General features: G+C 36.8%; 1 protein-coding gene across 50 annotated transcripts in view; it reads right to left on the bottom strand.

Annotated features, from left to right (window-relative positions):
- Positions 1 to 13,339, bottom strand: part of PTPRD (protein tyrosine phosphatase receptor type D) — a 1,281,778-nt gene that overhangs the window by 97,480 nt on the left and 1,170,959 nt on the right. For all 50 annotated transcript variants that reach the window (XM_063321198.1, XM_063321199.1, XM_063321203.1 and 47 more), the window contains 2 exons: positions 9,474 to 9,564; positions 1,840 to 2,049 (listed from right to left, as the gene is read on the bottom strand). In XM_063321198.1, coding sequence (XP_063177268.1) covers positions 1,840 to 2,049; positions 9,474 to 9,564 — 301 coding nt within the window. The remainder of the gene's footprint in view (positions 1 to 1,839; positions 2,050 to 9,473; positions 9,565 to 13,339) is intronic.

Genomic DNA, 13,339 nt, shown 5'->3' with positions numbered 1-13,339 from the left:
ATGGATACCAGTATAAGTACCTGTTCTCCAATAAATAGGATTTTGCTTTTCGTTTTCAACCTACCTGTATTAATGACTAATTTTAACCCAGTTATTATTTTGCCAAAATTATCTATTGTTCTCATTTTTCCTCTTGATAAGATGCTTAACATATTTATAAACTGTAATCATAAGCTCTCTCAGCTTCCATTTTACTAAGTTAAACAAATTCAGACCTCCCCATACCCTGTTGTAAAGCAAGTTCTCTATTCTCCCAATCAACAGACAAATGTTGTGTTCTCTAAAGGAGAAGCCTTATGTTAAAAGTATTTTGAATACTGGGAAAAACATCCCTTGCAAGCTACAACTCATACAGCAGTAGGATCGATAGTCCCCGAAGAAAACCAGCTATATTGAGAGCAGATACACTGGAGCACTATGAGTTGAAGCTCACTCACCCTTACAAACTCTTCACTCTCATGCTACTTAATCACGTAGATGTTTCAGATGGTGTTTCTAAACCAGACATTGTCCATATTGAAAGTTTAGTAATGCCTTTTGAAATCTTCAACAGTAAGCCCCTGGATACATTTCGCCATACCAGCCTTTTCAGCTGTAAATTTTCAAGCCTATTTATTCCTGCTTTTTCATCCTGAATTCTCTCTCACAAAGAAATAACCTTAGGGTTAAACGAAATAACCAATATCTTAATTAATGTAGAAAAATAAATAAGAAATGGTACTTTGTATTGAAAAGATCAATTTTAGTACAGGCAATTTCTGACACACAGATTTTTGGCCATCTCATTTTATAGCCAAAAGCTGTCTACTTTCTCCAGTTTGAACCTTTCTGATGTAGTAACTTCAGAATTGTCTGTCTACACAGACACTGTCAAAAAGTGAAAGGGGAATTTTTGATTTGTGTTAAAGCTTCCAGGAGCCACTTAATTTATTTTCAAATGAAGTTATGTATCCAAAAGTATTCAAATTGAAACCACTTCCTTATTGTGTTTAAGTAGGCAAATTCTGTTCACATCAAGAAAGCAATTGTAAGGTTACACACTGGAAGCATTAGACTAGAATTCAGATCATCGGTGTAGTAGTTTCAAGTGGTTGAGCCAGCAAATGTACCTGTCAGGCTTAGGTACCAATTAGAAAGATACCGTATTACACGCTGAATGTTAAAATGTTAATGTGTATTGCAACTTTCAACAGTCCTATTTCTGTCTTTTTTTTTTTTTACTGTAGTACATGCAGTAGATTAACTCAAGCATAAAGGGACATAACTACATGATTAATAACGTAAGGAGGAATGACAGCTTATTATTTAGCTCACGTTAGGAATTTTCCTTATTACTGAATTATTTTCTTACTTTCTAACAATTCACTGATAAAATTGTTAGGGAATGACTGTAACTAAAGAGGCTAGCTGTGCATATCTCTGATTCAATGGATCTTTCCAAGAATCCTGTGAATGGAATGACACTATTCAATGGTAGTATTAAGGCAAGAGATGATCTGTTTTTAAAATGCATTGAGAAAGACATTGCTGTGAAGTTCATGCCTCAGAACCCATGTCAATGATCTCAAATAGCAGAGCACATAATTTGCAAAGGATCACAACACCCTAATGAAAGGTGATCCTCAGGTTTCTTTTAAACACAGAAGTAACACATAAAAATGCAAGCAAAATAGAAAAGTTCAAGGAATTCATTGGAACTAAGCAACGAAACACTCACTTTAGAGATGCTCTGACACATATTGTAAAAAAATAGCTTTTGAGAAATGGAATAAGCATTAAAAAGATGTTTTCATGACTGTGGAAAGGTAATGTTGTGATTGAAAAGTATAACTAACTTACAGATTCTGAGTGCTCCATTACAGCCAACACAAAGAAGACATATTCTTGACCACTCTGCAGTTGCTTATTCTCAAAGCCACCATAATGCTTCTTATCACCCAACGTGAACTCCGTAGGAAGAACTTCAAAGTGAGCTGCAATATATGGCCTTAATTCAACTTCCCTTCCAAGACGAATGCTTCTGCGTTTCCTAGCTATCTCCTTAAGCAGCTTTAGAATGAAGGGAGGGGAAAAAGAGAGAGAGAGAGAGAAAGCAAGAACAGAAAGATAACTCTAAACATTTTAATGTTAACTTATTGACAATGTAATAAGAAAATTTAATGCATGACCATGAACTACAAAAATACAATTTATCCACATTTCATGGGGCTTATCAGTATCACTATATTAGTTCTTGCAAAATCTTCCAATTTCTTGTCATCCTCGTTAAGATACTACGTAGCAATTGCACTGTCCAGACTACAAATATAAAACAATCAGATCAATTTTCAGTGTCTGATACTTATGCATCTTGGCAGGGGGGAAGCTAACAAAGCAATATATCTTCTCTGAGGACATATCATATTACACACACATCATATTATAAATCATGTATATATATGTGTGTGTACATATATATGAATTCAGTCATAGAATAGGATCATCTATGTTGGAAAAGACCCTAAAGATCATCAAGTCCAACCTTCAACCTAATTCTGCCAAGTCCACCACTAAACCGTGTCCCTAAGTACCATGTCTACACTTCTTTCAAATACCTCCAGGGATGGTGTCTCAACCACTTCCCTGAGCAGCCTGTTCCAATGCTTGACAGCCCTTTTGGTGAAGACATTTTTCCTAAAATCCAATCTAAACCTCCCCTGGTGCAACTTGAGGCTGTTTCCTTTTATCCTATTGCTTGTTACTTCGGAGAAGAGACCAGCCCCCACCTCGCCACACTTCCTTTCAGGTAGTTGTAGAGAGCAATAAGGTCTTCCCTGAGCCTCCTTTTCTCCAGGCTAAACAACCCCAGCTTCCTCAGCTGCTCCTCCTAAGACTTGTGCTCTAGAGCCCTCACTGGCTTCATTGCTCTTCTTTGGACACGCTGCAGCACCTCAATGTCTTTCTTATAGTGGGCGGCCCCAAACTGAACACAGTATTTGAGATGCAGCCCCATGAGTGCCAAGTTCAAAGGGACAATTACTTCCCTAAGGCATAATAATATTTTCTCCCTTCCTATGAATATGCAAGGTACTTTCTTATATCCTATTTGATACAACAAAAATTTGTAAGTCATATGATGTAATTATTTAAAAAATAGGAATAAAAAATACAAAATTGAAAAAAATTCCAATTTTTGAAAATAAATTTTTAACTTTTTCTGGTAACTCTGGAATACAAACAACTCAATACTAACTGGCTATTGATAGGTTTGGTTTTTTTTAGTTCTCTCTAACACAAGGACTACCAAGCATTCTGGCCATATTAATGTCCTAAATATCTCAGGGAAAAGAGTGCTTTGCAATGTACTTCAGAAACAGTAAATGAAGTGCAGAAGAGTTTATAGGAGTGATTTGTAAACATATCTTTCATCCCAAACCTGAAACTGACTGCCATTTCATTTATTCAAAAGCACGAAAGGTTGTGTTCTTCATGGCTTGCACAACACTACACAATATACTTGTGATAGGAATCAGTAATATGAACTGTGAATTCTAAGACAAGTTTTCTACTGCTAGACTACAAAGTACTATCTACCACCCTATCATACACAACCCACAAACTGTCTAATCTGAATTTCAAAAAGCGCTTTTCTTTGTTTCATAAAATATTTCTTCTGATGAACAAAGCTAAAATTTACATCTGCACATTTACAACAGGATTAGATGCTAGACTCAATCTTGTAAAACTTATAATAGCTATTAAAGGAATTTAAGCTCTGCTGCTAAAATCCATTGATGATTAACTTATTAAATCAGACAAATGCTTATCGATATTTTTTATCACTTCAGATATACTGGCATTCAACAAATATTAATCTGATCTGATTACAAGAAGCCTGAACATTTCTTGGGTGGTAAGTGATAACTTCTAAGGCCTTTTTATGGTTCCCCTCATTTTTCACTTATGGAACTTATTCAATGTCTCAGACTGCAATCATAAATTTTTCCAAGGTCACACAGTTGTTTTAGGCTTTTCAGCACACAAACAGTGCTCAGACAATAGATTAGCACAAACTTCTTTGTTAGGAGGAGGAGAGAAGTCTTCAGAGCTAGATAGAGATCAATAAAAAAAGAGATTAAAATCTAATATTCACTATATACTTTCATTTCAAAGAACATGTTTAGTCAGGGAAACTCTCTTGCTTCACCCTGTTTTTCACTGTTAGGTCTCATCTTAGCTAGCACATCTTCTTGCTCTCCTCACATGGGGTCTTGTATTTTGCAATTACACAATTAACAATTCCAATACATGTAAAACAATCACTCTGCTACTGAGACAGAAGCTTTTAATACTGATCAACTGATCAACACCCCTTCACATTGAAGTACATATTTCACACACAGGCTACAGATAGACACGGAAGCAATCTGTACCACTTGGATCCAAACTTGAGGGCATTTGGATGTTACCCCTTCAAAGATCTACACAGTCAACGGCTTTCTGGCTCTAAGGCTGAGTCTGTTCTCTCTTGCAGAGATTTTACATTCATTTAACTCTATCAATTTCCTTGCTCCAACACAAAAGCTGGTACATTGCAATGGATGCCCTAAGCAAAAAAGAATTGGCCATAATTTGAGATTAGAAATCATTATTTATTACTCAAGGACTTTATTTACCATCAGCAGACCATATTTGTCTTTTATTCTTCCTAAACAGTTTAGTGAGCAGATAGAGTAAATTTAAATGGTATAAAAATGAGGGCAGTAGAGACTGTAATATTAAGAAGATTTCTATTTATTTGCCTTCTTGAAGGTGACTCTCACATCTGTTGGTATCTTCCGCTGCCCCAGGTAGAGTTATTGAGGGCAGAACATGAGGCAGAGACTAATCAAAGATTGTTCCAGGTTGCTTCAGCCCTTATACGATCTGCTGAGGGAAGCACACTGTGAAAAGTTCGCATCTATATGAAGCCATCTTTTGTAAAGATAAGAACAGCTATGCAGAGGGCTGAGCACTGACTATTCTGAAGTCTGCTGAAACACAAAGGCAGATAGGTACTGCAGTACAAGGAGCGGTACATGGCTTGAGCCATCCCTGAAGATAACTGGTATTTTCATTTATGGGTACAGTTTCCACTGGAATTTAAAGCTATTTGTGTGGTTACCTCAAATAAATTCTTTATCGTATGTTTCCAGATTACTCCTTATTTACAATTTAGATTTTAAATAACTCATAATAAAATGTCAAAATACTGGAAGAGTATTGCAATCAAAAATTAGACTGAGATTGAAAAGGGAAGAAAAATGTTTGATCTTAATTATTTCTTGCATTTGAATTAGTAACATAAAATGCATATATTTAACAGATAGCAATGCTAAATTACTGTGTTACAATGGGTGAAGTGATCACAAATTGAGTTTTGGCTATGAATGTTAAAGTTAATTAGCCTGAGTCAAACAAAATGTGTTCAACTTTTTCAAAGGTGGTTATTTATCACCTAAGGCCAGCTAAACTTAGGTGTGTTTCTGCATACATAAAAATTTTGTCTGTGACATTGATTACACATGACTGAATAGACCTTAGCTGAACCTCTGGCCTCATGCATGTTAAATGGCGTTGTTGCCAAATATCATTACTTGCTCATATATCTCCTGTTGTACTTTATACCAGGATTGCAAAAAAATTACTGAATTGGTTTAAGACTTAACATACCAGCTTTTATTTAGGTTTTATTGCTTACAAATCTAAAGTAATCCTACTAGGTAACTTTTACTACAAATCATAATACTTTGTTTATATTTCATTTGAATAAAATATCTATTTAAAGTCACTACATCTCATGATACTCAAAATGAAATTCTGAGTTAATAAGAAAGGATGGTATCTCTAATAACTATCATTTTCACATACACAATATGTAGTCCATTGTCTGCTCTTCTAAGATTCTGGCTCCCTCTTAGTTTCTCTCAGAATTGAGATTCAAGGAACCAGGAAGATTAGGTAAGTATAACAAGGCTGGAGAGTTTTTTGGAGTGGTCAGTTATGTACTGGAGTTAACACTCCAGAGCAGTGCTTTCAGCAAATACTCTTTTTCTGACAATCTAAGCAAAGTATTTGGAACATATTTAGGAAGAGTGGGCTAGATGAATGGACAGTAAGGTGGATAGATAACTGGTTGAAAGAGCTCAGAAGGTCGTGATTAGGGGCACAGAGTCTAGTTAGAGGTCAGTGACGAGTGGTGTTCCCCAGGGCTCAGTACTGGGTCCAGTCCTCTTCAATATATTCATCAATGACCTGGATGAGGGGAGACAGTGCACCCTCAGCAAGTTCACCGATGCCACAAAGCTTGGGGGGGGCGTGGCTGACACACCGGAAGGCTGTGCCACCATACAGTGAGATCTGGACAGGTTGGAGATCTGGGCAAAGAGGAACCTTATGAAATTCAACAAGGGCAAGTGTAGGGTGCTGCACCTGGGGAGGAATAACCCCATGCACCAGTCCAGGTTGGGGGCTGACCTGCTGGAGAGCAGCTCTGTGGAAAGAGACCTGGGAGTCCTGCTGGACAACAGGATGACCATGAGCCAGCAATGTGCCCTTGTGGCCAAAAAGGCCAATGGCATCCTGGGGTGCATCAAGAAGAGTGTGGTCAGCAGGTGGAGGGGGGTCATCCTCCCCCTCTACTCTGCCTTGGTGAGGCCGCATCTGGAGTACTGTGTCCAGTTCTGGGTTCCACCGCTCAAGAGGGACAGGGAACTGCTGGAAAGGGTGCAGCAAAGGGCTACCAAGATGATTAGGGGACTGGAGGACCTCTCTTATGAAGAAAGGCTGAGGGATCTGGGTCTCTTCAGTCTGCAAAAAAGACAGCTGAGGGGGGACCTTATCCACACTTCTAAATACTTAAAGGGTGGGTGTCAGGAGGATGGGGCCAGGCTCTTTTCAGTGGTGCCCAGTGACAGGACAAGAGGTCACGGGCACAAACTTGAACATAGGAAGTTCCACCGAAACATGAGGAGGAACTTCTTTACTCTGAGGGTGTCAGAGCACTGGAACGGGCTTCCCAGAGATGTGGTGGAGTCTCCAACTCTGGAGACATTCAAAACCCTCCTGGATGCGATCCTGTGCAACCTGCTCTAAGACGACCCTGCTCTGGCAGGGGGGCTGGACTAGATGATCTCCAGAGGTCCCTTCCAACCCTATGATTCTATGATATTTATTCAGAAAATCTATTGCTCAGCCTTTTCTGATACTAGACAGTTATCTGCTATTGTACTAAAAAAAAAAAGATATGCACAAGTATAGTCACTTGATCATCAGGAACTATTAGCTCAGAAAGTAGTGTGGTTAGTTTTTGTGGGTTTTTTTTTTCCAAATTTATTTATTGTTCCACTGCTTTCACGTGTTTGTCAGGAATACTACGCCTAATAACAACATGCATATATTTTCTAAAGCTGGAAGTAAAACACTGTTTTAAGTAATAGAAACTGGATGACTTAGCATGAAATACAGTTCCTGCCTGCTTTTGACTTTTTTCCTTACTCAGTACTTACTATATGTATTGCTGGCAATTGTAAAAGATATATCAAGGATTTTAGTTCTTCATCAGAAATAATTTTCATTTTCCAGTCAACGCGTATCTTATTTCTTCCACCATTAATTCTACAACGTGGTCTCAATTATATCCATAGAAGTGGGAAACAACCCATCCTGACCCAAATATTTCTGAATTAATAAATGCTCTTTATCAATCTGTTATACAGATTAATGCACCGCAACCAGCAAGATGATTAAAATGACCCTTTGTTATGGGAATCAGCAGGACCCGTAGAATTTAATTGCCAAAAAGTTCAATGTCATCTGGCACCTATCCTTTAATCTGTTAATGCTGCTGAATGTGACTACAGTCTTTGTATGTTAAAAGTGGGTGGTAATATTAAATCAGTTTTCCATTACTGTATGGATCTTGCTGTCAGGGTTACACGGTTTAACCGTATTTTGTCACCTAGGACTATGATCATGAGGCATTTACAATCCAAGTTCTTTTAAAGGGAAGAAGTTAATAGATCAAAGTAAGTCATTGCTGCAATTGAATCAAATGAGATGATCACATAAATGAAACTGGTCAAGAGGAAACACAGGCTTCAGTCAGCAGTAATGAAAACCATGCCTTCCTTTGAACAGTTGTTTTTAATCTTCTGATTAAGGATTCTCCTGTTGCTGTACATATTCTTCTTTTCTGATCAGAAAACTTACTAAAGACTGAAAGACCTGTGTTTATATTTTGAAAGATTTCTGCAGCAGTTTTAGTTTGGTGAAGATCTTTATTTTCCTTCATTTTGGTGCAAACATTGAAATTGATATCCATTTTGTCAATGGGAGGAGGGAAAAGAAACCTTGTGATTCCTTGCAGATGATTATTAGTTCCCAGTGATTGTATGATGGGGAAGCATATGCTGAAGCACCTCAGTAACATAAAACTCTTGAATCCACCAAAAGAAAATGGGAAAACAGATGCGATCCATTCAAAAGATCACTAAATCAGGAGTAAAGAAACTGACTTTGATCTCTGGTCTTTGAATTGCAAGGATATTACATGTACAAATTACCACAGCATTTGAATGAGATCTAAAATCCTAGCCAGATACAACAATAACAATAATAACACCACCACCTGTCTTTTGTACGGGGCTTTCATATGGGGCTCTCAAAAGAGCTTTACAATGATAAATATTAGTATTATTCCAAAATTACAGATTGAAAGAAGAAAGGCAAGTTTGCATGAGCCACATAGTCCTTCAGTAAAAGAGAAACAAGACTGAATGCTGACACTGTATTTCCTGGAATTATTAGTATATCAATAACATAATGAATTCATTTCTAGCATTACTGGGCTTATTCCTAAATTGAAAGTACTTCCACCCTTTGGGTTAATGTCATTTACAGTGTTGAAGGATGACATGGTGTTGCTCTTTCCTATTTCATTTATTTCTGAGAAAAAACTGTCAGTAGAATGGAGACTACTGTGAAAGTCTTCTAACCAGAAACATTACAGTATGTGAGAATCAGGTAAAAACACCACAAGAAGGTCAAATGTTAAACTGCAGTGCAAATTGCAATTTAGCATTTGTTACAGGCTTAGTAAATACCCCACTAATGAACCAGACCTTTATTAGAGTTCATATCATTGGTGATTAAGCTTTTGCTGACAACTCATTTCACCTCCTGCACTTCTGCATTATGCTTTACAATAGGAAAAGAATAAAATATCAATGCCAACAAAGATCAGACACTTTGTGTGTTTTATTGCAACATAATGTCTTTATTGTCTTCTAATTTAAGTAATTTGAACTTCTTTTTCAGTCCCCACAGGCTAATTCAAATGTAAATATAAAATATCCTGACAACCAAAGCTTCTAAAACTCGTGAGTTAATCACATATGGCTAATAAGATTTTTTTCTTTAATAAAGGAGGAGACGACAACAAAAACATATAGTACCTCATCTAGTTCCATTTCATCTGGACTCTCCCATGGTTTGATAAACTTTCCACGAGACCTCTTCAAAGGCACAATAACTATGTAATAACCTCTGTAAAGGAAATAGTTGGACAAAAGTGAAGTTGAAGGAAAAGGAATAGATAAATTGATGGAGCAGGTTTCTGTTAGGAGGAACTTGAGAGAGTAGCGGTATGTCGAGAACAAACTTTTCAATTTTATTATGCCACTGCAGCCTTCTAAACGTAGTTGTAAAGATTCATACTCTTGAAACCACATCCAGTGTAAAACATTTGACAAACAAATGGCACTAATTACCTGCCTTTTCCTGTAAACATATAAATATGTATAAGAAACATTAATTACAATGTTCAAAAATGCCTACATATTTGACTGCAGCTTATTATTTCAGTTGAAATACAAGAGCCATGGGATATTTGTCACCTGCCACTGTCATACTTGGAAAAAACCCCAAACTTCTAGATTGAAACATATTACCATATATTTAAATCTCAATTATCACCCCATCTTCCCCCATTTTCATGAATAATCAAAATAGTAGGTTAACATAATATGTTTGTTGATGCCAATACTATTATACAGAGAAAATAAAGAAGACATAGCATACACTCCTCCCACACACACTTTACTTTTGAGTATCTATCACCATCAGCTTTATCTACTTAAGTATTCTGTTCACAGTCATAGACAAGAGAGCTTAATGTATGCGCTCTTTACAGCTAGGATTTGCAAATTACACATATCAGTTTTCCTCAGAAACATTTTCCTGAAAATATCTTCCTCCTACCCCCCATGGAGACTAGTAAATTATACTTTCTAGTATGACAGAGATATGGCACTTTCCTTGTTTCCTTCACAAAGCCTGGATACATGTCAGGCAGATCCATAATTTCACATTACTGTGAGGAAAGAAGGAGAAGAATCACAACAGCAGGACATCCAGGATGGTATAATATACATCTTCTTGATAAACACACTTGTCAAAAAGTCAAGCACTCTCCATCTCAGAGGAGAGGGAAAGAAGCTGCTCTCCTTTGTTTCTAGTAACAACAGAGCTTATTAAGTAGGTGTCTCCATCCCTCCTTTGTGGAAGATAATTTTTAATGTCTCATGGACCATCTTCTCTTCTAGTCTGCCATTTTTTACAACCTATTCAACCTTCTGCAGCACGGACTATTCATTTTACTCACGCAATGCAGTTGAAAAACCTAAAGTAATTAATGAAAAGAGAGTCTACAGAAAGGGACTTGCCTTACAATTGATCCAAAACTATTTCAGTCTAAACTGACTCTGTAAACTGTCTTTCTTCTATACCAGTGCAGACCATTGGTCCATTTTAATGGTCTCTTCTTAATCAATGCTCCTTCCCATAAAAGAAATGCAATAAAACTTTGGTTTTTTAACGACTGTAGCAAGTGCACATATTTATTAGTTCCTGTGTTAAGAAATTTGAAAAATTTCTCTGTGGAAATGCTGAGCTCCAACAACTCTGTGCTCGCCACAGATTTTTAATTGCTGCTTAGTCGGTCTATTCCAGTATTAAAAAAAAAAAATAATCTGCAGCATGCATTATTATAGTAACAATATGATAAATTACCATTTACACTGATGTTATTATTCAAAACTAGAAAGGCAGGTTGAACCCAGATTTTAAACCTGAGTATGGTATTTTTAAAACTCTTTGGATACATGAGTAACAAATCCTAGTGAATGCTGATTTATCCATGCATACAATTACTACAACCTACATACCTTTTCTTTAACAGATGCCTAAGAGCCAAGACAAAATATAATTGAGAATTGGCCCCTACATGTCTTTCAGACATCGAAGATACATCTTCTGGATGAACTGCACAGCAGTCTCTTACTTATCCCTTTTTTTTGCTTCTTCATCTTTTTCTTTTTCTTTCTTTTTTTTTTTTTCAATCAAGGAACATCCAGCATGCAAATGTTACTTTCACACTCTTTCACACTTTCTTCATGCATGCCTCCCACTCATAACTTTGATCTTGCACTAAGACTTTCAGCACATACAAAGTATTTTAAAGCTGAGAGCACAAATATATCAACAGCAAGCAGAAAAATGAAACTGTTCACATAAATATATAGTGCTGCAAATTGTAAAGGACAACAAAGTTCTGCTATTTCCAGCGAACTCCAGAAAATGCAGTATCTCTTGAAAAAAATGCTTTATTATTTCCTTTATTATTTTTTTTTGTTTGAATTGAGTATGGGGGTTTTTTTGGGTGGAAAGGGGGAGGAGAAGGGCAAGAAATGGAAGGTTTGCTTGGATATTGCTTGAACTACTGAGTATTACAAAGGCCAAAGTCTTCCATAAAGACCTGTTTTTACCTAAGACTTTGCAAAGGTGGAAGAGATTCAGAGAAACATGAACTGTCCTTTACATATAAAAATTGCTTTGGATTAGGCCAAAATACAACAGGAAAATGGAGAAATTGCTCACTTGAGATGACACCAGCAAAAGAGATCCATTTTACCTAGCATAACATGAGCTCTATTCCAGTTTGTATGCTGTATCACCATCACACATTGAAACAATGAAAATTACTTCTACCATCTTTAATAAATTACAAAGGCTCTTCTAACACTACCTTCAATTCCATTAGTATTTACCTGTAATTCATTAGAGCAAAGCATTAACTGTTTCATCTTCTGTGTAATTAGTATTATTGAAAGATTCTCAGTGTATAGTACTTCACAGTAAGATAGAGACAATCACGAGTGTATAACGTACCCATAGAGGAAGAGCAATTGTAAAAATGTCAACATAACTATTACCCAAAATTGTTCCTGCCATACGAAGACTATAACTGCAATAATCTTACTTATTCTAGCAAGCATCAGGTAAGCTTTTTCTGTTCAGTATTTAGTTGCTTTGGTATGCCTTCTTTCAAGGGTCAAGTTAATCTATTTTTTTGTTGTTTTGTTTTTCTAGCTCTAGCCCAACCACCTCTTTTTAGGAAACAGATGTAGAAGGAGGAGGTACATTATCTGCAAAATTGGGAGTTGGACCCCATAGGTTTAATGTACCCTTCCTGATGTCACTTTGCTTCTTTTATTTTTTACACTACATATTTTTACACTACATAAAAGGAAGGGCATCAGCTCTTTTTCCACTGCTATCTTCTGCTATTGTTTGACCAGATACCCCACAATTTTTTCTCTCTATGAATGCTCTGCCTCATAAATCTTTTTTGACTCATTCCATCTTCAGTCTTCCTTAGCTGCATTTGTTACTGACCACATCTTACTCAATCTAATGATAATGGCTACATTTTTCAGTTTCTCATCCTTTTAATGTCTCAAAGTCATTTTTTTCTTGACCTCACCTACCTCGAAATCTTCAGTCAGTAATGAAAAAGGGGAGCAGCTTTCTACAAAGCCATCAGTAAAAACCCACCAGGGAGAAGACAAGTTGAATCCCCAACAATATTTAATGACTTGCTCATTTTCCTCCCCATTTCCTTTACATTACACATGGGACTTTATAGACCAACAAGAATCACTATAAGCAGAGCAATAACACTTATTGATTATACCATGCTTCATGTTTTCTTGGCAAATCTTTATTATCTAACCTTTCTAATCCCTGCTGACCGTGTGCTGTCAGCTCTTCAGTCCTGTTACTGCTGTTTAAATCTCCACAGCACCTTTTCTGCCAAAATGTAAGTAATCTCTAGTAAACTCTCTGCAAAAGTTTTCATACTTTTCATACTGGATACTGGGAAGAAGAGCTTAGCACCTCCCTCTGCACTTCCCCTTTCCAGAAAGCTGTAGACAGCAATGAAGTCCCCGCCCAGCCTCCTTTTCTCCAAAGTAGACAAAAC

The sequence above is a fragment of the Chroicocephalus ridibundus genome, chromosome Z (assembly GCF_963924245.1).
Source record: "Chroicocephalus ridibundus chromosome Z, bChrRid1.1, whole genome shotgun sequence".
NCBI classification, from domain to species: Eukaryota; Metazoa; Chordata; class Aves; order Charadriiformes; family Laridae; genus Chroicocephalus; species Chroicocephalus ridibundus.
This window is presented reverse-complemented; position numbering and strand designations above follow the sequence as displayed.